This window comes from Pteropus vampyrus, unplaced genomic scaffold, assembly GCF_000151845.1.
Source record: "Pteropus vampyrus isolate Shadow unplaced genomic scaffold, Pvam_2.0 Scaffold509, whole genome shotgun sequence".
NCBI lineage: Eukaryota > Metazoa > Chordata > Mammalia > Chiroptera > Pteropodidae > Pteropus > Pteropus vampyrus.
Window position 1 is genome coordinate 2,629,397 of NW_011889290.1, and position 26,276 is coordinate 2,655,672.

A 26,276-nucleotide genomic window follows, 5' to 3' on the forward strand; every position below is an offset into this window, starting at 1 on the left:
ACATCATAGGGGTCAAGGCATCAGAACTGCTGATTTTTCCAAAACTCTTCTCAAAGCAGCAGCAACCCCAGCAGTTTTCCTGCAAAGCAAACAAAATATGACTCTTGTTAATTCAATAGGGCTTTTAAAATTGTAATTAGTTGGTTGTGCCCCTTAGAAAAACCACACATGATTTTTTTTATAATGTATGTGTGTATGTGAGAGGAAAAAAAGAAACCCCTTGAAGGATTCCAAATGCTTCCCAGAGTGGGGTTAGGTTTTTTTTTTTTTTTTTCAGTTTATGCAAGATATTTTAGTACTATTTGCAATATCGAAGGACAAGGCTTCTTTGTTTCTTCTGAAACACAGCCAGATCCCGAAGCTGCTGCCACCCCTCCATTCTGTCAGCTTGATCCCAGCATCAAAGTGAAACTGCAGGTCTCGCATGGAAATACTTGCATTTGCTTTTAGACCTCATCTGACCTGGGCCCGCACACCGTTTACTGCCCTACATTATTCCCATGTATCAGAGGAGGTATCCTAAATTTATATCTCACAGGCTGGTGAAAGATGCAATGGAAACACAAAACAAAATGCTACCATTTTTAGAGTAATTTTTAGACGGTTTCCTCAACACATCAAAAACCTCTAACAAATTGCAGGAAATTTATATGCCGCAATTTACATTGTGGATTATGCCTTATTCATAGGGCCTGGAAGTCATATTTTTTCCATAGAAATAATATTCAACCACCAGATTTCTAAAATCAATATTATCTCAAAGTTGGTTTTACTCATAATATATCTTGCCTAAAACCCCATCTCACTGTGGCAGGAAATATTGTGAAGAATGATTTTTTAAAAACATTCTTCTCAAATGAGGCTGCTCCCAGAGTTAATATCTTAAGCTTACATTTTAATTTTTTTAAAAAAGTAAGAAAATAAACTAGAAAACATCCACATTGTGTGTATCTACAACAATTCTCCCCAGCCTGTGGTGAGACCAAGGTGAATTTCTGTGGCCAGGGACCCAAGAAGGGAAGGCAGGCAGCCCAAGTGACCATCAGGAGGCAGATCTGACCAAGTTCAGAGAGAAGTTTCATCAAGCTATTTCAACAAAGATGGTACCTAACTGCACCAGTATGACAAGCTCAAATGCTTTCGTTTTTGTCCTCTGTATAAATGTCACTGCTTGGGCTGCCACAACCTTCTATGGCATTGGGTGCAAAGCACCAACTTGCTGTGGAAGAACTCTGTCACCTCCTACCAGCTATTGCTTCCTTATTCTTCTCTGACAGGGTCTGACTTTCAATGCAATCTCCTGCCGCCCAGTGAATTCATTCCCGCCATGCCTCAAAAGTGACTCCAGTGCTTATGATGGGAAGGTAGTTTGTGCCAAGCCCTCGGGGTTCATGGTAGCTGGGGACAAAACTACTTCTGGGGAAGGGCTTGGAAAGGAGACAGAAGGAACAACACAGACCGGCTGCCTGTAGACTCTGGCACTCACAACTCACAGAGCGGGTCAGACTTCACCTCAGTGAGCACTCCAACCCAGAACTGGGAGCAGAGAGTCCTTTATTTCTGTACATTGTCATAAGACAAAAAAACTTCCCCCTACTTTTCCCAAAACTTTAATGTCCTTGCTATTATTGACAAATAAGAATAGTCTTTGTGAGTAGAAAGCATGAGCCTTCCTGCTGACTTTTCATAGATTTCTAGTAAGTGATAGACTCATAAGTTAGTGACCCTTACACCAGAGGCCAAATGTCTTTCTAACATAGGTTCATGACTTTTATTATGATTTATTGATTTATTTCTACTTAATATCATTCAACAAAAGATTCAAGGCAGCTTACGGGGATATAAATAGTCAAATAGACAAACAAAAACCTCAGGACCAATAAATACAAATCAGAAGTTTGAGACCAGTGGGCAGCAAGAATGCAGGTTTACATAAGTCATAAATCCTATGTAGTTGTTAAAATTGAGCTGCAAAAATGGCCATGGACTTATCACCCAAGATTAGGGAGCTGTCTTGCTGGAGGGTGAATGGCCCCCCAACAAGGATATAAATGTTGGAATTTCTAAAAGTCCTCTAAAATAAGTACATTTTTTTAGGTTTCTCCTTTAGAGCATAAAGTTGGCTAGCTTACTGATATAATAGAAGATATTCTTGTGTAAAACTATCTCTCAAAAATTCCAACAAAATTCTAAGCAGAGTAGAGGCTTTGTATGAAGTGGTAGGTCCTTGGGGTCCAAGAATGGCCAAGAGCAGGAGGTAGCTCAGCGGAGAAAAAAAAGGGGGCTTTGGATTCAGAGATACCTGAGAGAATTACACTCTACCATTGACTAGCAGTAAGACTTTGGGTGAGTTATTTAGTCTCTGAGTCTCTGAGACTTGGTTTCCCTACCTATATAAAAAAAGAAAGAAAGAAAAAGATATTACTTCCTCTAGTCCAACACAATTGTTGTAAGGACTACCAGAGACAGTTTCTGTTCAGTTACTGGTACCTATTGAGCACCTACTATGTGCTAGGCCCTGGTCTAAGGGCTTTGCTTGAGTTATCTCATTGGAGCCACTCAAAAGTTTAGGAAGTAAAACTATTCCTCAACCCACAAATCTGGAAACTAAAGTTTCTCTACTAGAAAATAGCATAGTCAGGGTGCAAGTACAGCAGTCTGATTTTGGGGCCCTCCCCCTCAGTCAAAACACTGCCCCGCTTCCCACATAGTCAGTGCAACAAGCATTTAATTTCCTTCTTGATCCTTTATTTTAAGACTTACACAAACACCTCTTTAGGAAAAGACCAGAGACCAACCTTTCAAATGGGCGTCTTCCATAGATTATTTGGTCACAAGGTCCTGACCATCAGAGCAGCAATCCTTCTTCTAGAAAACCAGGAGACATTTTGGGAAGGATTAGAACTTTTTCATCAGTTCCTGACTGATGAAAACACTTGAGTCAATAACTTGCTACTGAGTAGAAAATGTTCTTCAAGAAAAGTTCTTGAAGCCTAATTGCTAATGACAGGAACACTGACCCGCCTTAAGAGTCCACCTTAGACATGCTCCCTACTCTTCTCTAGCACGCCTGTCATTACAACGTTTCCCCTCAGAGTCAGGCACTTAAATATTACACATGTGTGTTTTGTCAAACTTCCTTTGACATAATTCACTTAGATAAAGCACGAGAATCAAGACTGAAATTGGGGCTGCAGTAAGCTACAAAGATGAGCCAGATACAGAAACTGCCTCTTCCAAAGTTTTCAAATCTAGTACACAAGAGTTATTTAAGTGCCACAAGTGAGGCTCAAGAAGACAAAGAAAGTACCTCCAGTTTGGGGACTGAGAAGAGCCATCTTAAAGGAGTTGCATTTAAAATAGCTCTTAGATAATCTTTATGATTTGGGCTGATCTAGAAAGAGTAGCGGAGAACAAGACTAAAAACCAACATCGGGATGTATTGGAGCAGGCCTGGACTGCTGGATGGGTTTGGTGTGGGCAATGGGGGACACTTGAAGACTGTTTGATCAAAGTATTGAAGACTATTTGATCAAGTAATATGATCAGTTATAATTAAAGAAATTACTATTTGGTGAATGTCAGCTTGTAAGTTATTTTATTAGTGCAGTAAATTGAAAGAAGGGCATGAGCTAAGGGAGTAGTGCTGGAAATGAGAAGAAAAGGTAGAAGCTGTGGGAGAAAAGAAACCTCATCATATTTGTTTAGTTTCCCTTCCTTCAGCCTCAAAGCATTTATTAAGTCTGTGGTAGGTGCTTGCAGGGTTCTAATAGATTTGTAGTTTGAGAATACTTTGTTCTACCCCAGTTGAGAGCTGTGTCTAATGAAAGATGGATTGTGTGTGAATGGTTGGGGTCATAGGAAAAGCTGAGAACCACAGCATGTTGCCTTGAGCTTAATAAAGAAGGCAGAGAACTTCAGGACCTTAATTTTTAAGAAAAGAATATTCTTAAATTAAGTGACTAAATAGAAGCATGCTAAGTGGTTAAGAAGCAACAAGTGCTTTTAAGCATGAAGCAATTAAAAGAGATAAATAAAAGTTTATAAATGACAAAAATAGAATTAAGATTTAAATAGTAAATAATTTTGGATAAAAGTTAAATTTTCAACATAAAGTTAAATTATCATTTTATAGAACATATGAAAACCAAGACTTTTCCAAAAATAAATTTTCTGAAAAAATATAGTTTCACTATTTCATTGAAAAATAAAACATATTAAGCTTGAATATTGGCTTTAATACCAAAACTGTATGGTACGTGAATCATTCTGGAAACATCATCAGGTCCCCTTTGACCAGCAGCCCTTTATGCAGCAGGATAGCCGAACGGTGAAGCTCTGACCAAACTCCAGAGCCTGCCTGCCTGGTCTGGGATGCTGGCTCCATCACTTGCTCCTCATGAGATCCTGTACAAGTACTTAACCCTTGTCCTCAGTTTCCTCATCTACATAATGAGGATAATAATGGTGCTTGTTTCTGAGGATTGGTATGAGGATTAAATGAGTTAATATTTGTATAGTAGTTAGAACAGTGCCTAGAACAGTGGCAAATAATTATAACTTTCATGGTAACTAACAAGATGTATACAATAAATTTTTTAAAAATCCTCACCATTCTTGAAACATCTATTTACCTTAGGTGCTGGTAGTTGGATAGAATAACAGAAAGGTAATTTTTGTTGTTGTTATATGGTTGTTAAAATATTTTTAAACATTTTCTAAACTGTATAATGTCATTAATTATCTGCTGTGGTTTCTATATTGTCCTACATGTCAAAGTGTATTTAGACATCAATAAGCTTGGATAAAAATACATTGGTGGAAAACTGACCCAAAATAGGTTGGTAACCCTAATAAGCAGTTTATGTAGTCTGGGTTAGGTACTGACTAGGTAATAAGTCTATTTTTACTTGACATCAGTACTAATTATCAAGGAAAGGTATATTCAGACACAAATAAAACTTAGTACGGATGCCGAATTTAGAAGCAAAGTTAATTTCAATAAAAACTGAATGTGGAAAAAATGAGTACCTGAAAGCATAGTCATTCCAAGGTTTACTGGTCAGTGGAAAAGCTCCATTCCAAAACCCCAGAGAATGGGCAGGATGAGGAGCAGAGATGGAGGAAATAAAAGTGTATCAAACTCACTTTCTACGCCAGCGCTTGACAGAGACCATCTTAACTGATGCTCATGTAAGATCAACCCTCAATAACACCTGAAGGCATAGATTGCTTCTATATATATCTTGCCCAGTTGAACATTCTAAATGTTTAGTAAAGTTGCTTATATGTTGTACATCTACTTCTGTGTCTTTTGTATAATCAACAGTGATTTGGATGGAGATAGTGTAGAGGAGGTTATTGTGGTAATTCAGGTGAATGGGTTCCAAGATAACCATGAGGATGGAGAAGATGGACAGATTCCAGAAGTAATAAGGGAAAATAATGTACAGAACTTGGAAATAAATTAAATGTGAGATGGGGGGGAGAGGCAGGTTGAGGGAGAAAGGAAACAAAGAAGATGTCCTGAGGTCTGGTTTAGCCATCAAGTGGTTTGTTCTGGGAGCATGGTTGAGAATGAGGTGAGGTTGTTGGGGAGATGAGTTTAGTTTAGGACTGAGAAGATCCAAGTGGAAATGTCCAATACACAAGCGGATATATGTACCTGAAGTTTAGGAAAGAAATCTGTGCTGAAGGGACAGATGTGGAAGTCATAATATAAATGATAATTAAGGCAATGAGAGTAGTTAGGGAATTTATTGTAAGAAGTTATTGCAGAGTGTGGGCTCAATTATTCTCAACAAACACTTCATTTAGTCTCTAGAAAGAGTACCCTTCACATATACATATATTAATATCAGGATCAATGAACATTATGTTCATTTAGTCTTAGAAAGAGTATCCTTCACATATACATATATTAATATCAGGATCGACCTGAGTGTTATGATTTTTGGCGCCCAGAGCAGACTAACCCAGGTAAGCATAGAAGTTAGAATTCTAAGTTCTGTTTTAAGGGGGCATAATGTACATTAGCATACATTCTTCCAAATTTTATATGTTTATATATTTAGGCTATATGCTTAAGTATGTGAACATAGTATAGTTTATAATGGATATAATGATTTAATAATAAATATGATAACATAATTAACATTTATTTTAAAAATACAAACTGCTCAATAAAAGTATTTTAAGCAATTTAACACTAGCACAAGATTTGAAGGTTGCAAGAAAAGGAATAAGAAGGAACCTCACCTAAGGCTAAGACACCTCTAGCATCTGATCATCAAAAGACTGAAGCCAACTAGAAGAGGAAAAACAAAGAGCCTTCATTACCTGTGCATTAAGTCTGGAGTGGAGCTTGTGGTCTGACAACCAAGGGTGTTTGAGAGCTTCACTTGCACTTATTCTCCAACTAAAGGGAAATTCAGAAGGTTATTAGTGGGAACGCACCAAACGAAGCCTGCATCTGCCAGTCAGCCTCAGCTCTGGCCACTGCCTTTGGAAGACCAGATGCCAAATGTCAAATTCACAATCAATTCCACCTTCTCTGGAATAGTTATCAGTGTTGTGTGGGTTACCATCTAATCCAATCAGGGTAACAACATGGCTAAGACAAAGAAAGGCAAAAAATTCAAAATTTTTATTAGTAACCGAACATTTACTTTCAAATATACGTAACCATTCATAATGTAAATGTGTAAATTGAATTTCTATCAGTCAATTGAAGAATAAATGTATGTTTATTATTATAAGAACAAAATGCTACATTGATTTTGATGATTGCAAAAGTGATATATGTATTAAAACTGTTGAATAAAATGTATTATTAACTTTTGAATTAAGGTGTTTTGAAGAGTTAGATAGAGAAATACATGGAAAGTTAATATAAGTATCGAGAGAATTTTTATTCTATGATAGTGGTATTTGGCATTGGTCTTAGTTTAATCAAGTATTGACTCAAATACTGAGCCAGTTATCATTTCACCCAAGTGTGTATTTGTTGCTCCTTAGATATTAATGAAACCCTCAAACTGAAGGAGTGGGCAGGACACGGGGGCTGGAGTCCAATGGCCTGGATCTGAATCTGCCCTGAGGAGCTGTGTGACTGCTTCACTGTTCTCAGCCTCAATGTCCTCATCTGTAAAATAGTGGTGATAATATCCACATGCAACAGGATATCCAGACGATTAAATCAGATAACACAAAGTATACAACAGCTCCTTGAATAACGTCATTTTGTTTAACGTCATTTTCTTATAACGCTGATGAGAAAAATATTGATTCCAGCCAGGGCCATTCTCTGTATGGAGTGTGCACTCTTCCCATGTCTCCGTGAGTTTCCTCTGGGGACTCCAGTTTCCTCTCACATCCCAGAAATGTACACCTGAGGTAAACTGGTATGTCTAAATTGTTCCAGTCTGTGTGAGTGTGGCTGTATGTGAGTGACCCTGAGATGGAAGGGCGGGTCCCACCTGTGCCCTGAGCTGCTGGGATGGGCTGCGGCCACCCTCAACCTTGGACTGGAATAAGTGGGATGGAAAATCATTCATTACTCTGTCTGTTTTTATTAGTCTTTGTTAATGTATGTATAGCTCACCTTTATTTTTGGTACTTTGGGTCATTATCTAGAAGTTTGGTGATGTTTTCGTGACCAGAAAAATGCCATTTTATTTATATCAATTAGTCTGTAGTAAAACTGGTTTCATTATATGTCCTTTTGTTTAAAGTTGCAGTTTCCAAGAACTTATCAATAATATTAAGTGAGGACCTAATGTTTCTGTAAAATAGATTCTCAATAAATGTTTATTCTCATCCACTGAAGATTTGATAGAGTTGACATTTTTCATTTGTTCACTGCCTGGCATTCAGTATTGTATAAATAAAAATAATAGTAACATCAGTTGTGAGCCTTTCCATTAAAGATAAAACCAATGTCTGTTTATTGCCCTTTCTCTCTTCTGGCCTTTGTCAACATACTCTATTTTTTGCATTAACCACATTATATTATATCTTTTTAAAAATACTTATCTTTTTTATTAGATCATGAGTTACCTAAAGAGCCTCCTGTGTGTCAGGCACTGCACCAGACCCATTAGCCTTGTTGTTTCTTTACCACCCCATTCCACTGCACCCCACTGAATATTGGTTCATAGTCATATTTATTAATAACTTAAAAGCCACAAAGATAACAAAACAATAAAGCAAGTATTGTTGGCCTGAGAATCTTAAATACCATCTACTATAATATGTTTTAGATGTAACATCATCTGAAACCGTGTGTTTGACAGATTAATGGCAATGTATTTCCCCTATATTTCAACATCAATCTTCTTTATCCACCAAATTTTGAATTATGTGGTTTTAGCATGATAGAAATTAGAAGGCCATGTAATGTATAACAGTTAAGTACATGGCCTTGGGGAAGGTCAGCTTGCATGTGAATATAAATTCTACCATTTACTAGCTGTATGATCTTGGGCAAACTGCTTAAAGTCTCATCTATAAAATAGTAATGATAATTTCCACCTTATGAAATTGGGTGAGGGTTGAAAGAGGAAATGTCTATAAAGCACTTAGCATAGTCTGGCCCATTGTAAGTTCTCAAATAAAATGATAGTTAAATGTTCAGTTACATAGAGCTATATATGTACTTTGTAGATGTGAAAGGCATCATGGAAATAACTCATCTCAAACCCTTCAGAGGGTGAGTCCACTGAGACCCGGCAAGAGTCTTTAATTGCGAGAGCCTTATTGCAAAAGGCAGACAGTGGAAAGTTTTTGCAGCCCCATTCAAGGCTTATGACAAAAGGAGTCCCAGACATCAGTAAACTGGGTCAAGAGCATCAGATTCATCCTATTTACAACTTTGCACAGGCATCAGAGATTTCACTAAAGGAATTCAGTTGTTATCTGACATGAGTTCTGATAACCCTGGTGGTATACTACTGCTTCACTATTATCCCTACTTTTTCTAGAGCCCACAAAGAACTTGGGTTACCTCTTCTCCTTAATCAGAAGTTTGGAGATGAACTCCTTGGCCTCCTCTGAGATGTCCTTCAATTCTTCCTCCTCTAAGTCCCACCTGCAGGCCAGGATGTTGTTCAGGGTCTCAGCATCGTTATCGCCCAGGAAAGGGGACAAACCACTAAGTCTATAAGACACATGGTCCAGAGTGAGTATTTTTTAAAGAGCTTCAAACCCTTTACAGACAGGTTTCTTTTTCAGTTCTGTCATTTAAAACTGAAAGAAAGCAAATAAACTAATAATTAAACATAATTTTATAAAAATTTTTACAATGAAAGAGATGCTTACCTCCCCCACCCCAACTCCTAATTAAACAACTGCAACAATGAAGGCAGCATCTACACTTGAATATGAACCTCAAAGACCAGTACAACTTCCTTTTAATGCATTTACAGCTAATAAAGTCTGTCATACACTCAGATGGCAAACATAAGGAGTGTTGCCTCTAGGGAATAAGACTAACATTAGTCATTTAGAAGATCAAGACACAAGGGTTTGTTTGTTTGTTTGTTTGTTTTACTTTTAAGGCATTGGGTGGTGTCCTAGGAGTTAAAGTGATTAGTGAAGAAGGCATACATTTACTTTTTCAGATGATGTGCAGGGAAAGAATCTATTCCTTTCACCTATAGGATTCACCAAAGCCTATAGGTATGATGTTATTCTTGAAAGATCTAAATCAGGGCTTTTATTCAAAATAACAAAATTTCTTAGAATATGCATGACAATTGAGAATAAGTGTCAGAGAGACTGGAGATCTGCTTACAGCATATAGGTAATTACCCCTACACTCCACATGTCAGTGGGAAAGGAAACAAAATCATAGTTCACAACTTCAGGGGCAAGAAATTCTGGGGTTCCAAAGTTCACCTTCAGCTTCTCTCTGGGTTTGTATCTGAAATTTAGGAGACAAGTGAAGGGATAGAGAATGTCAATCAAAAATCATGGAAATTGGAAAAATGCAGTCTACAAGACAAAATAACTTCAGCCATGCGGCAAATTTAAAATAAATAGACTTTAAAGGAACTTACATATTTAAGACAAAGCGTCAAACACTTGTGAAGAAGTTCTAGGAGTTTTAAGTCATAATTCATACAGTAAAACCTTAATAATCTAAAACAGTTGTGAGGAAAGATGCTCAGGATAATTAGAACACCTAAATTACAGTATATGACAAAAGAAAAACTGACACGATCCTTGACATGTAGTGGAATAAGCCCATGCTAATAACTAAATAAAATGCAATGATTGACAACATCTATTTTATATTCATCATTAATGTGCTCTTTGTTTTTTTAAGAACCTTATATGTGCCAGAACCCTTTGTAACCTTGTTTACACTATTAATTTTTTTAAAATAAATCTCTTTACAGGTGGAACAAATGTAAAAGACTAAGACAAACTCTTACAAATTTTAATTTATGTTTTCAAATTTAATAACTTCACTGGATTAGGTTTTAATGTTTCATAATTTTTCTTGCATGCACTATAGAAACTTCTAAATATTCAAATCAGCAATGTAAAGTTGAAACATAATTTTTGTTAAGTCAAATTTAAATGAGGGTATGAAACCAAGGGGTATATCAGATTTATCTTTGAAAAGAAACAACACCCATTATGCTCCCTAACTCCATTCATACACCTATGTCTAAATAGGCATACCTTCTGGCCAATCCAAAATCAATAATTTTTATTTGCTTAGAATCCCGACTCACACACAGGATATTCTCAGGCTGCCAGGAGAAAGAGACACATTAGCAATGAAAACAACCATCATTCACTCAAATTGTCCTTGAACCACAACTAAAAATACAATGATGCTCAAGGAAAACATATCAGGCCTTTCACTTTGGGGCTGGTTTGTCTGTGTGGGTATTTTCTTCTTTAATTATGTGGTAGATGAGGTTGTGGGTACCATGCCAACCTTGCATTATCCTTCCTGTTCCTCTCCCTGGTTCTGCAGTTTACCATGATGTGTGAATTCAGGCAGAGGCCTCCTTGAGGGAAGAAAAGGAGGCTGCTTCAGTACTTTCTAAATGCACTGATGGAAGCTGTCTCAAACTTGACCTCTGCCTTCCTCAAAAAAATTATTAAGTATGAATTTCTCTTTCTTGGAGGAATATTTTCCCCAAGGATTTATGAGTTTGAAGAGAAATGGCCTGATTCATTTAAACAGCCACACTGACTACGCTATATTATGTGAACACTACTGACCTCCAGATTTTCCTTTGTGCTTAGTCTACGGGAAAGTCATATGTCAAAGAGAGGCTTTCTCTGCTGTTCATTCTTTATTCTCTGCAATTCCAAAGTTTTACTGAGTGTGGTCTCAATGACTAAACCCTGGACTATGTGTTTCCTTGGAGTTTGACGCCGGTAAGACCTTGCCCTGCCAATGTGACAGTTTTGTGGTGAAGAGGGGAAAATGTAGATAATAGCACTGCAACTCAGTGTTTATAAAATGTCTTACAAGTGTACTTATATCTGTTAGGACAGAAAAACTAAGGTCAGAGAAACATAAGAGATTTGAATTAAAGTTAAGGTCATTCTTAAAAGAGAAAATTTTCAACAAATTGTCTGAAATTCTCAAGCTCTAATCCGGACTCTTCCCTGAGAACTGGGGAGCATACACTGAGTTGTCAAATCTCCAGGATCCCACATCTCATTCCTTTAGGTGGGATCCTGGCTGTCCGCCGCGAACCGCCCGCCCCCCGCCCCAAACACACACAACACACATACCTGTCTGGGTAGAGAGAAGGTTCAAATGAGATCAGAAACTCAGAAACACTTTATAAAATGGCATAGTATCTCTTTATCAATATTCAATAGAGTCCATTTGGTTGGGCATAATATCTGGCAGTTCTTTTCTAAAATATCTTTAAAACAAATATCTATGAGTAAAAACTATTTATAGAGAAGTGGGTGCTATATAAGAAAATTTGGTTTCATGCTTAAATAACTGATCAATCATGTATAAAGCTGTTCAGTTGTCAAAGAATACTATTCATAAAAAATTTGCAGAATGTAAAGAAGCAGCTTTGAGGACACTTCAAAAAGTTATTTTTTTCTATTATGAAATTAAAGCATATTTATTGAATAAGATTTGTAAAACAGAAAAATATAGAAGAGGCAATTTTTAAGTCACCTATAATCTCCTCTACATAGTGACAAGCACTCTTAATATTTTTGGTCTTTTTCCTTCCAAGGATCTTTCTAAAAAAGATGACTGGTCCTTAACAACCCATCCAGCTGTCGCCTTTATTATTATCTTTATATACAAGCCATAACTAAAATTACCCTTAGGAGTCCTCAATAAACATTATGAAGCCACATATGGAATTGTCTGACTTATGATAAGTCAGGTCCTAGTTGCCAATCGAATTTCTTTAGGAATATCTGTAGAACATCTACACTCAATGAAATGCTCAATGAAAATATGCATTATCAAATTCAGTTCATAGCCAAGAGCTTTGTTAATGACTTCTAACCTCTGACTTTGCCATTTTATATGCTACTTCCTCCTACCCTGTGAATGCAAGAGGCAATGCACATAAATCAAGACAGTGAAGGAAGCCAAGTTATAAGAAAAGAGGCCCATGGAAAACTATTTAAAGAAGTTACATTTATTTAGCTCTACAATGCCTGCTGACTTGCAATAGTTGGTATGTTATATAGAATATTTTATCTCACTGCCATGCTGTGCAAACAAGGAAATGAGAAAATGATTGAGCCACACAAGAAGATGCATTTCATGATTTTTAGCCCCAATATTAGAATTGGTCAAAGTTGGGTTTTTCATTGGTTGTAACAAGGCACAGTACAATCCTAGGGGCTTCATAATGGGAGAGAGATCAAAGTCATAGATAAGAGAAGAAAAGAAGGCATCTTGGCTCCCTGCTGCTCACAAAAGCTTTCCACCATTTCCAGCGTGGTGTCTAGCCCCACTCCTACCACTCTTTTCTGCTCCTTAGCATTTTAGCGCTACTCTGCTGGCTGCTCTGTCTTTCATTCTGCCATAGGTTTCTCCTCAGTGCTCTAGCATGCCTACAGAAAAACAAATCCCTAAAGTCCAGAGCTTCCTAAAAGAATGTCAAAAGAATGCTGGAGACTCTTGGAAAGCTGGAAAGTTTGTCTACTATTTTGGGTATTTTGAGTTAGCTAAAATTTTCCCTCCTACTCTTATCCTAATAATGACAGAGACACAACAAAAATATCATGGTGGTGGTGATGGTGATTTAAATTCTAAACTTTTAGGGAAACCGTCTCCCACATGGATTCCTTTCACACAGGCAAGTAACAAGAATCTAAATAGTAGTCCTTAAAGAAGGAGATGTGCAAATATTAGGAGATGACAGAAGTTGGGAATGGGGAATGTGGTTAAGAATCTAGATTTTTATTAATTCCTGAATATGTACCTAGTGACAGTATCAATTTCCTGAGGTGGTGTACAGTATCTGACAGGGTCATCCAATCCCCATAAGGAAAGAAGGTTGGGATATAAAGCATGCTCTACCTTCAGGTCTAAATGAAGAATATACATCTGATGCATGTGTCGTATTCCCTCACATATCTGCTTGATAAACAGGATAGTATCAAACTCAGTGAGATTGTAGTTGTCATCAATGATCCTGTCAAACAGCTCACCGCCATCCACACTGCAGAGGGAAGAAGAAAGAAGTCTTTAGTCATGATTCCTGAATGAACATGTTTTTCTTGCAGCAGCTTGGTGTTTAAGCTCCTCTAACTCTTCCAACAGAAGTGTGCACACAGTTCTAACTCTATCTTTGCTATCTCAGTTAGATGACTTTTAGGTTGAAGGCCCTTGTTTTAGCTACCATCAATTTCATAAATGGAAAGCCTCAAACTCCCTTTCATTCAGCAGTTACAGCTCTGGAGAGAGAACACATCTGCCATTTTCTAACATGTATGAAAGATAAAGAGGACTCCAAGAAAGCGGGGAGGGGAATTCCGAACACCAAGTGAGCGTTAGACAGTCTCTTTAGATTAACTTTAGTGACAAAGTGTTTCTATGTGGCTGATGCTAGATATTTAGTGTTTGAAATTTCTTATTGAAAAATGATAAACAAAACCCAAAGTAAGGAAAAAATGAACTGAATCACACTACTACTCACTTACTAACTAACCACATTAAATTTTTACAAAGGTGATTTTAAATGGAAGTTTCTTATGTCTAATTATTGAGTTCAACATGACCTTTGTATTAGTGATTAGCTTGAAAGTGAAATGTAGTTCAAAAACCACTTTTCTCCAGGTTAACCAGAATAATATTTAAACTGGATTTTTGACAGTATAGTTTAAATGTAAAGCTAGATCTAGGTTGTCATTCTACTTCTTATTAATAAAATCATATGTAGAGATGTCTATTTCTAAGTAATTTCCTTTCTGAAACTGATAAGATTGTCTCATACATGCAAGTCAGAATCAGTGGTACACCAAGTGTGGACCTAGCAACTACTGAGACAGAGCAAAGCTGCACTCCATGGTCATGGATGGTGCAGGACTCTCTGAATGTGTGTGCACAGCTTTGCCGGGGAGCAGAAGAGGAGGCAGGAGGGAACACATACTACTCCATAACCAGGATAATGTCATTCTTAGACTCAAAAGCATCGTAGAGCTGAATGAGGTTCACGTGATCCAGCTGGTTCATGACGGTGATCTCGTTCTTCACCTCATCCTAAGAAGAAGGTAAGATGCTTAATGAAGTGAAGACAACGGCAGGAGGAGATCCACATTGCAACGCCACAGCCTTTACCTTATCCTTTGTCCCTCTGGTTTTAATGATCTTGGCTGCCAGCTTCAGACCTGTTGCTTTTTCTTCACACTTGTGAACCTGGCCAAAGCGCCCCCTAGCAAAGAAGAGGACGAGGTGCAGCATGAGCGTCTGTCCCCACCAGGACCTGGCTTCAGCCACTGCCAAATGGATGGGGAAGTTGCCCGGAGGCATTTCTCTTTTTGAGTTTGAATGCACAAACCTATTAGTGCATCTACTATAGCTAATAAACTTCTACAACAGTGGCAAGGTGTGGTCTGTGGGTCACTGGCATCAGAATCACCTGAAGGGTTATAAGCAATACATGTTTCCTGGCTTTACTCCAGCTCTACTGAAACAGGAATCTAGGGTGAGGCCCCAGAACTGGCATGTTACAACATTCCTTGTATAATTCATATGAGCTTTAAAATCTGAGAACCTCTGTTATAGAAAAAATAGAAGCATTGTGAATACATATGAATGTAATAAGTGAGGCTTTGCAAGCATGTGAACAATATAGGTTGTGAATCAGGCACATGAAATTATTTTTGGAAATTGCATATAAATAAATAAAAAGTAATGACAATATTGCATATAGACACATATAATCGAAAACATATTACATAATCATCTATGAGCTTTCTGACACTTTAACTTGGACATAAATTTATGTATACTTTGTAAGACAGCTTCTGACAAATGAAATCACACACAGAACTGCAGCCTCATGAACAATTTTTAAATTTGACTTGCTTGCCTTGATTCCTGATTTAGTAAAATAGAACACAGGTGCCTGTCTGTCCAATGACGGCTATCATGGCAAGAGAGACAGGGAAGCTTCCCTAAAAACACTGTGCACCTAAGGCCACCACATTGCTACAGGACTGCAGAGGGGAGGGTCTTGGCAACAGCTAACAGAGACAGGTAGTGCCTTTCACCACATCCCATTCAACTCAGCTGCGCATCCTGGGCAGAAGCAGATGGGTCCCATAAACATAGCTAAATGATGACTTTAATTCAAACCACTATTCCAGGTGTAATCTCTTTACTGGAGCACATGAACATCTCATATGTGGCTGCTAATTAAGAAAATGTTTTTTTCTCTTAATTAGCAAAGGCCCCCAGAGCTGCCTGGGCCCGGCAGAAATGCCACATCACTGTTTAACTTCAATACAACCTCAACTGACTTATTTTGTAAGTGCCTTGAATAATTAGGCTACCTCTCACTGTTTCTACTGGTCCACCATACTGATAACCTCATGCTAATTGAATATGTTGAGTAAGGGTGATAAATAGCCTAGAGGCCATAGACTGGGAGATGAATCCCAGGTAAATTTAGGGGCCTGCCACTGCGGGCAAGTTTTTCGAGATCGCCACTGTGGGCAAGTTTTTCGAGATCCAGTGATCCTGGACATGTTGCAGTATCTCTGCCAAAAGTGAAAAATAATTTGCTGCATCTGGAATCTCTTAGTACTAAAAAGTAGGTATACCAGTTGATGATCTCTTTGAATTTTGGAGCAAAAACACACATTTGATTATGCTTCTCTAACTTATTTACTGAGTGAGTTATGGCTGCCAATTTTGAATGGAGCCCAGACAGGGGATGACTAGCAGCTGGTCCAGACTGCAGTATGACCAAAAAGATCCAATGCTGCCCAAAGGGTTAGAAAGGAAGTTTTTAAGGCATCATTGACAGACCTTCACCTGAAACACAGCACAAACCCTGGGGATTGTTTCAAAGCTGCTTCTGCCTATAACTCCTTTACTTTCGAGAAAGTTGCTGCCTTGTCACTGAATCCCTAAAATCCTAAATAAGCTGCTGCAGGCAGTAATACTTCAGGCTCCCATGGTACCTATTCATGTTTCAGAATTCCCATTTCTCTCTCAGCCTATCCTCATAGTCTCAAGGGGAATTCTCCATGATCAGCCAGCTGAGAAGAAAAAAGTTCAGGTGGTTCTGTGTGGCAGAGGGCAAAAGATATATGGAAAGGGGAGAGGAAGAAGGGACTTTACAAATATCAACCACACCCCTAATTGCCAATTCCAGAACCATGCATTACAGTAGCTATGGGTGTTTTTCAATGTATTATTAAGTAAATTTTGTATATATTTGGATAAATTTTATGCTTTCCTCTTCCTATTTTATGTAGGTATGTGTGTTGATGGTAGTAAACTTTATAATTTAGGCTTTAAATTTAATTTAATTTAAGTTAAATTAAATAGATATCATAGGGGGAATGTGACTAATGTAGAAGAGGAAGGACTATCCCCAGTAATGATTTCCTGATGGACTTTGCTCTTCTTTCTTCAGGGAGAGATTGTGCATTTCGATGTCCTTCAAATACGTTTTTCAGTGAAGAAAATAATTGATTGAAATGGATAATAATAATCCATACAATGACAACATAAATGGAAAACCAAACATGCAGCAAGAAATACACAATGTTAACTCATTTCTATATTTTGTTTCTCACTTTTCAAGTTTTGGACAGCTTCTAAACCTTCTGGGTTTAGACACACACTGGATTTCTCTCACTTTCAGACATTACAAATGAGAAATAAAACATAAATGCAAAGTTTAGTCGCTGTCACCACTTCAACCTTTCTGGCATCAATGATTTTCAGAAATCTTTAAAATCTCTTAAAATGTTTGTAATGTTTCTGATTTTCAGGCCCAGAGTGGCAAATATTTATGAAATCTTCAGGATCCGTCTCTTTGCAAGGTCTCTTCTTTTGTTGAAAGTGTGTTAAAATCGAGCATTACTTACCCTCCTAAAATTTCTGTTCTGCTCACTGTATAAAAACTGTTGACTGCTGTTTGTTTGGCTATCACAATTCGGTGATTAAATGGGGCAGGAGGAGCCAGGACTTCATCTAGAAGGTGAGAGAGAAAGAAGGGCCATCTGTTAAGCAGACAAAACTCTTTATGGCACCAGGCATTTTGTCTCACAGTGAAAATTTGTTCATTTAATAATAAAATACAAGTTATCTATTTTATTCCTAATGATCCATGTAATATAAATTTCCATTTCATATTATGACCTGTGATTTATGGAGGTGACACTTGACATGTTTGAGAAAAAAATGTTAGGACCACTGAACTATGGTTCATATGATCTTCAGGACAACTTTTGACAAATGTCAAAAATAGTTGAAAATTTCCAACCTCAATACAATCCAAATAGGTTATACTTTTAAGCCTGAGTCCATTTAAATTCAAACATGAGAAATTTTGTTCTATTTTTTCAAAAGCACCACTGATATATAGTCCATTATTTTAATAAAGCAGAGAAAAAAAATGAAAAGTTTCTTCATGTTATTGAAATGTTTGATATTATTATATATTACTTTCCAAACTATTTTAGCCTTCACTTCAGACATATTTAAGAACCCAGATAAATTTTTCCTGGCTAGAAATAAAATGCCCAGTAAAACTGGCTAAGTATATATTCCACAGCTCTCAGATTTCTTCCATTTTATACCTTCTATCCTAAATGTTTAAATTCTAGTCCAGCTCAGGATCAGTTCTAAAATACATAATTACTCAAGAATATACTTCCAGTGTTCTTTTTATTTTTCTATGATTACTGCTGTTAAAATCTGCTTTCCATGAACCTATTTATTTCCCCATTTATTCATTATTTAAGCACCTACTACATGCACCTTCTTACATGTATACAAAAAATACAAAGGCAAGTGAGTAAATAATAACTTTGCTTTTAAAAATTTACATTTACTCAAAAAACAATAACAGTTTTTTAAGACTCATGCTAGGCACTCTGACAACTATTAATATTTTTTCTTAATTCAGATGATATAAATCTTTGGGAATTTGATTTGATATGGACATTCACTTTGCATGCCATAAATATACAGAAAAATAAAGAAGTCATGAAAGAATTTTCTTGGTGCCTATCATCTTTTCAGATCCCTCCCCCCACCAAAAAAAGTGATTGAGTTACCTATTCAAATGGCATCAATGCAGCATTATGTATCCTTCAGGCTATTAAGCTAAGTGAAATTTAGTTGGAAATGCTTGTTGAAAGGCTGAAACGAAAGCCTTTTTCTACCCAATGGAGTCACCAGATCTTGCTGTTTGGAGGTTTTAATTCTAGTAGACTCTAGGGGTTGGCCTTATAAGCTCCCCTAGACTTGTCTGGTTTCTTCTGTCCTTCTCAGTGTGTCTTTCTAGTGCTTCGCCTGTATCCACTATATCTATTCTGCTGTTTTTGTTGTCTTCTGTGATGAAGTAGTTCTCTGCCACTTTCTGCTTACTACTGTCAGCATGCTTTATTTGTTCAGCATTCTGGAAAATATGTCCTATTGCTGCTGAGTTTCCGAGGACTCTTGATGTGGAAATGGTTTTTACACTGCTCATATACCTGGAAAATAAAATTCAGCTGTATCTCTCAAAGTTTCAGGGAGAAAATTTTCAGGTGGTCAAATTTCTTAGCACTAAAGCTTCCTGAAATGGTGTTTTTGGTGAAGGGACCTAAGCTTTGTGACAGAGAGTTGGCAATGTCAGTGTTTGGGGATAAAATGGTGCAGAATGCTTCCCCATCAGATCTAAGCAGCAAGTTGACAGCTATAGATAACTAGGATACCCGAGAATATCCCCAATGACCTCACCGCAACCCCAATTATTCCACTGACCCTTTACAAAAACAGTCATTTCATGGATACCTAATTTGATCTTCATTTTTGCAATTCTTTTCCTTATAAAAGAGAAAAATGACTAAATTAAAGCATAATAAAAGAAGCAGTAATCTCTCCAAATATTAATAGCAGTGAGAGTAAACCTTTATTGGTGAAAGGATTGACCTAATTTCAGTTTTTCAGCAGCTCCAGACCTTACTAAGCACATGTTCGCAGTGATGGACTTTCTTAGTAAACATTGACATTTATGCTTAATTCTTGGAAAATTAGACTTCTTGATTAGGTTTCAAATAATTAAAAAATGAAATCAGAATTATATCTTAAATCCCTAAAATAAGACCACAGATGTTTGGATACTTTCTATTCCAAATAGATTCTGTAGCTCATCATAACATAGAGTAATTAATTTTAATTGGCTGCATAATTAACTGAATTTATAAGTGAAACTTTGCAGTTGAGGAAGAATCATTCAATAATCTACTTATTACTCAATCCTCACAATATTTGGGGGAAAAATAGGCAATTTATCATGTATAATGGGATAGGTAAACTTTTTAAGAATTAGGTTTTTAACTTACAAATCTGATCATTATTTAATTCTTGATCTTAGGAAGGGTGTGCTCTATATTGTTAAAAGTAAGAAATTTTTATTTTATCTTAAAAAATACTGAATGATGTTAGTCTAATAATCATTATTTTTGTCTTTTAGTTAGTAGGTGACTTAGAAAACAATAAAATGCCTGTAAATGTCACAGGCATAAAAAAAAAATGATGGCAAGAAAACATGAGCAAGAAAAATCTACACAAGTGGGAAACTGGTTTCTAAACCCTTGTTTTAAAACTCACTTCAGTTATCCTTTGACAGAGCCTTAAGTTGCAATGGCACATAGACTTACAAAAAAACATCAGTTATAGATGTGTAATGCTTTAACCCCTACCTTTCATAAAACTGATCAACATTAGTTTTATCAACATTTTGCTTATTATTTGAACACTTGTCCAGCATTGTTTCATTTGCAAATTGATGATCCCCTTTTTTCTCAGATTCTTTTTCACTAGTATCTTCCTTAGAATGAAGCCTGTTTTTCTCTCCTTTGAACACTGGACGTTCATTCTATGCACAGTGGCTTGCTCATCACCTCCAGCACTACTGTTTTCTTGTCTATTCAGTCTCTCAGTGCATGAAATATTTTTTCATCTGCATTTTTTCTTGGCTTTTTGGACTTCTTTAGAGCAAAATCTTCTACCTCATCTTATGGTCTTTCTGTGTGAAATGTGACAAAACTTCTCTGAACAAGAGAAGCATTGATCTTCGCAGCATTTTTCTTGTTGACTTTATTAACCTTTTCTTTCTCAGAGGAAGGCTAGTTCTTTGGAGATCTCTCTAAAAGCCACCATGGGACACAAAATATTATAATGGTGGATATATGTGATCAGTATAATTTTGGCTTCACATAATGGCATCTCGATTCAGGTTTGTCTTTATTAGCAGATATAACCTTTTGAAAAACAAAGTAGAAGTGAACATGACCAATTGACTGACAATTGGATTCCCAAAGATTTTCTAGTTTGTGACTAGAAGGACCCAAAGCCAATCAAACAAAAGTATTCAAACAACACTTCTCCTGATATGGGACTTTATGAATGTATAACTTCCTCTAAGTAAGAACAACAACAGAACTTTTATAGCAGAGCTTTCTTTATTTATAAATATCTAGTCTTCTACAGACGTTACCTGTGAGGGCCGTAGTCCTTTTGCCTTTGACAGGTGCCATTTCCTTCAGGTCGGGGTGTGACCACGTCTTCTCCTTAGCCTGTAGATACGCAATTGAGTAATTGAGGCTACATAGTATGTCAGGGTTTCTCAACCTCAAGAGTACTGACACTGGGGCTGGATAATTCTTTGTTGTGGAGAATGTCATGAGCATTATAGGATGTTTAGCAGCATCTCTGGCCTCTACCCACCAGATGCCAAGAGTACTCTCCTTCCCAGTTGTAACATTCAATGTCTTCAGAAATTGCTAATTATCCCCTCGGGGTGAAATCACCTCAGACTGAGAACCATATATAATATGAATCAAACGCAGAAAAAAAATAGTACTTAGAAGGCGGAGCAGACTGAATTAATGAAACCCTATAGAGACTATAATATTAGAAGACAAATGAACTCACTATATTAAAAGAAATTCTGTAAAACTCTAGTACTGTTTGTAGATCAATCTTCATGAATAGATTAAAGGATTTTGATAATACGTAAGTCACTCTTGACCTCTGTTTATATTGCCTTGATAAGGTTCACATATAAATCAAATAAAAATGAGAGAACATATGTGAATAGGTTTTGTAAACCAGAAAGTAGGAGACTAAAGTAAGCATTTATAAATGGAACTTTTACATTGCTTAGAACAGATGGCCCTTTTCCTAAGCAGATAAACATTCTTCTCCATCTTAGCTTCTCTGAATTAGCTTAGCAAAATCCTTTTAAATACCACATAAAAGGTAAACATTAACCTAATTCCCCCAGCTATCACAAATTCTAAAGGTATGCATTATAAATTAATGAAATTGTATGGATGTCCACAGAATCAGTCTTTTTTCTGTGGAAAGGGAGTAAAATTTGCATTGGTGTGACTTGAAAGCATGAAGTGCCATGGAAGTACAGCTCACAGATGTCAAGACAAATTGCAAATGTACTTTTAAACAATCCAAAGGGCAGTTCCGTAGGTTCAGAGCATTTCCATTTTTTGGACAGGGACCTTGAATCACAGAGGCATGTTTAGTAAATACGTTAAAAAACAAAATGAGAGATTACAGCCTCAGGGACTGTAACTTTTTTTTTTCAAGTGAAAGTACAAGGCTGATATATACATACTTTTTCCTCTGCAGGGTAAGCTTCCTTCTGCTTCCTCAGGCAAAGCCAGTTGCTGCCTCATTTATGCTTGTACAACACTTTGCACATACCCCCAAGCCTGCTATCCCTTGCAACTTTTTGTTAAACATTTTTTTCCTTTTTACTTCAAATGAGCAAAGAGACTCGTTCGCCTTTGAATTCCTGGTGCTTATGTCAGAGACTAAGACATAACGATAATGATGATGGTGATACTGATGACAATGATGATGTGGTAGCCAACATTTACCAATCACCGACTTTTCTAAGTAAGTTACTTTATTAACTCAGTTGCTCCTCATGACAACCTTTTGGAATGGATACTATTAACTCCATTTTATAATGAAGTTTGGTGATTTCCCAGGGATACATAGTTCAGAAGGAGTAAAACCAAGATTTAAACTCAATTGCCTACTTCAGTCTGTGCTCTTAACTATTACACTGTACTGTCACTCTGAAAAAAAGAAATAGAAGATTACAGCCAAGGTAGATTGTTAATACTTATTAACTATCTACCAGACAGCCAATACTACTGGAGATAAGAAAGAAGATTAAGAGAGAAGGACATAAAATGAACACAAGTTTATAGAGTGCAGAAATAAATATTCATTGATTAAAAATTAGAATTACCATGGAAGGCAGGAGAGAAAGAGAGAGAAAAATGAAGTCTAATTTTGAAAGCATATATCCAAATTAGTCAAATAAGAGAGTTTAACAAGTTGCTTTTAAGATAATTTGTAACTTTGTCTTCCAAAGCTTCTCTTTTGAAATGAAAACTCCTTGTGGATAGCCATTGTGCTTCTACATTTATTCAGGATGGTGCGAACACAATGGTAAAAGCATAGGTAGACTTAATAATAAAAACTGGTTATGTTTCAGTCAATTTCAATCCATCAAAATATATAAAATTGAGAATTTGATTGTAAGACTGTAGAGAGATGATAGATCAGCACTTGCCTCTAAGGTCATCTGGAGTGTTGGTGGCAAATGTCCACAAACTGGGCCAACATTCTTTGGGTACAGCAATCTGATTTGAGCAACAGGAGAAATTATTGATCCTGTGGAGTATAAGAAACTAGCTTCCAAACGAGGCTGTTTTTTTCTTCGCCAATCACATATCACACATATTTTACCATTTAAATAATGTAAGGTCTTTATTCATTGCCATGGGCTATTATATTTTCATTTCCCTATGTAATACTGACATCTAGAGGAACTTTGAACTGAGGAGATTCCAAAAAATGGAAGTTGTATTTCTCCTTTTCTGTTTCTGGACAACTTCAATATGAAGAGTTTTTACTTTGTGTTTCTAAATTATGTGCAGAAGTTGCTGAAACAGGAAGCACAAGTCCCTGAGTACATCTTGTTAGTTTTCAAAAACTGAACTTGTTTTCTACTGATTAAAGAGAACAAGACAGTGCTGTTAAGCATGATGTTCCTAAAAGGATTTCTATCACCCTCTGTTAATTGATAAAAATCATGTCAGACATTGTTTCCTCTGCTAAATTTATACCAATGACTGAGACCAGTGGGAGAGCCTCAGTTCACTAAATTCACTCATTATTTATTTGCTTAGTAAATACTGATATATTTGCATATGGATGGGATTCTTTTTGTAACCTTTTACCCATTCTTTTTATAATAATATATCGGTGAATTTAGAATGACATAGGGAAGAAAAGGAACTTGGCCCAAATGCCCAAGTATTCAAAACATGGTTCTGCTCCCTGCACTCTGTCCTCAGTGGGGCGTATGTACCCAGAGAGTGTCCAAAGTTCTCTTCAGAGAGTGTGAAGGGAATGATAGAATTGTTCTCTACACCTCGGTGCCCCCAGCACCACACAGTAGGTCAGGGTTCTAAAAGTGCTTGATGAACCCATGTGCAATGGAGGGAAGAAGTGCTTTCAAAACTGGTGCTCTCATCGTGGGGCCGTTCTTTCATCAGACTGCATTATGGAAAAGCCAGACTATCCTGCCACCATTGGAAATGCATCCCTGTTACTGACTCTCATATTCTTTGTATCACTTAACTGGTATTAAGTGATATCCACAGCTCTTCATTTGGGAATTGTAGTTGCTACAGAAAATTGTTTTCTTCACATCACAATGGGACATGACTAGAGTAACAACATATCCTGAGTGGAGGGCTTTTCATATTGCTGCTTATGGAGATGTCAAGATGAACACTTCTTGGTAATTTTAACCTAATTCCTAGAAGTATACAAACAAAATTATAACAATTTATAATGACTTTGTTAATTTTTGATTAGGTTTCTCATAGGGGAGAGGAAAATATAGAGCCTAAAAGAATACAAAGAGAGAAATTTTCAGAAAATAAATATTAAAACTACATTTCCTTGCAAAGAAGATAATTTTAGAGATCACTTGCAAAATAAATCTATTTCTTTTCATCCACAGGGCACACTCAAATTCTCTGTGTTAAGTGAAAAAAAAAAAATGAAAAACTCCCTAAAGACCCTAAAAACTGATAAAAGGAAATCTCACAAAGCATAACCTGTTTTGTGGCCTGTGGGGATTGGAATGGAATAGGCAGAACAGGATCTGACTGACTGACCAAATCTAGAAAGAGAAAGTGTCAACCTTGACCTCAGACCTTAGTAAGTAGATTCTCCTCATATCGCTGAAAACATCAAGGATAATCAGTCACCCGAGAAAATAACCCTGCCAGGAAAATTAAAGCCTTTTGATGCATCCACTATTACATGGACAGTGCTTCATTCAGAAATCAAGTAAACAGGATTCCTCAAGGATATATATATTAAGAAAGGGCCTGAAATTAAAGGTTCTGGTTCAGGAAAGTCTAATTGGACCAACTGCCAAGTGAAGATACATGGGTAATTTTACTTTTATTCAATTATAATATATAGCAAGCAATACCATAAACAAAACAAACAAACAAAAAAAGTGTGCTACCACGTTTAATAGCCATGTTCAGCAAAAAAAAAAAAAAAAAAAAAAAAAAAAAAAAAAAAAAATCCCTGATTGAACAACACTGGTCAAATGGACTCTATCAGGTTATTCCTAATTGACTACAGACTTTTCTTAATTGAAATACATTTTCAGGTTTTCTTGTCCCAACGACCCCGTTGTGATAACCTGTGTGAGCCATGTATTCTCTCCTGAGCAAGTATGTGAAGACCAAGGGTTAAGGAGTGGTCAACTCCATATACCTGCCCTGCCACTGTCAGGGTCCAGGCTATGGTCTAAGCGACAAATTATTAAAACTATTTGTTCCATCTGGCCTGCCTTTGTGGATTTTAAAAAGAACAAGTTAAAAATAACTTGGAATAAATTAAGAATATTCACTTAAATATTTAGTCACATTAGTTACGTTGATTATATAGGTTTTATTTTTTTCTTACCTTATGCCTATTGGATGAGCTTACCTAAGACATCTAATGGGTCTATACTTTTTTATTTCCTTCTCACTACCACCTTTCCTGTCCTCCTCAAAGAAAAAATGCTGAGCCCTTTGACTTGTAACTGCTCATTTTTCCCACTCAAACTGCCAATGTGACTTTGCTCTGCCTGCAGGCCTGTGTGCCATGCCCCACCTTCCTGGTCCAGACTCTCCTTTACGCTAGAGAAGGGGTTCTCAACCACCTGGGGAGGAGTTGAGAACTACTGATATGTAGATCCTGCCCCTAAAAAGGTTGTGGGGCTGGGCACTGGTATACCACCCTCCCAAAACACACACACCCCAGCGACTCTCATGTACTGCAAGTTATGGAAGCCACTGCTTGCCATTATTATTTTTTTTTCCAGTCCTTACCACCCAGGCTGCTCTGTTCTGATCTCAGTCCCTGTTTCCTCACCCTTATCAGCAATGGTCTTTGGTCCTCTCCCAGAAGGATTATCCAGCACATCACTGCCTCTTCCTTACTCACTACAGAGGGACACATGTGGAATGAGTCAAAG

General features: G+C 37.0%; 1 protein-coding gene across 2 annotated transcripts in view; it reads right to left on the reverse strand.

Moving 5' to 3' along the window:
- Positions 1-2,797: 2,797 nt before the first annotated feature.
- Positions 2,798-26,276, reverse strand: part of MYLK4 (myosin light chain kinase family member 4) — an 80,524-nt gene continuing 57,045 nt past the window's right edge. The window contains exons 2-11 of one of the 2 annotated variants that reach the window (XM_011383246.2): positions 21,186-21,264; positions 17,563-17,668; positions 14,798-14,891; positions 14,610-14,719; positions 13,538-13,679; positions 10,690-10,760; positions 9,794-9,922; positions 9,005-9,157; positions 6,331-6,418; positions 2,798-2,868 (exon numbers count right to left, since the gene is read on the reverse strand). In XM_011383246.2, coding sequence (XP_011381548.1) covers positions 2,824-2,868; positions 6,331-6,418; positions 9,005-9,157; positions 9,794-9,922; positions 10,690-10,760; positions 13,538-13,679; positions 14,610-14,719; positions 14,798-14,891; positions 17,563-17,668; positions 21,186-21,264 — 1,017 coding nt within the window. In that variant the 3' untranslated portion in view covers positions 2,798-2,823. The remainder of the gene's footprint in view (positions 2,869-6,330; positions 6,419-9,004; positions 9,158-9,793; positions 9,923-10,689; positions 10,761-13,537; positions 13,680-14,609; positions 14,720-14,797; positions 14,892-17,562; positions 17,669-21,185; positions 21,265-26,276) is intronic. The other variant, XM_023524919.1, reaches the window with a different exon arrangement.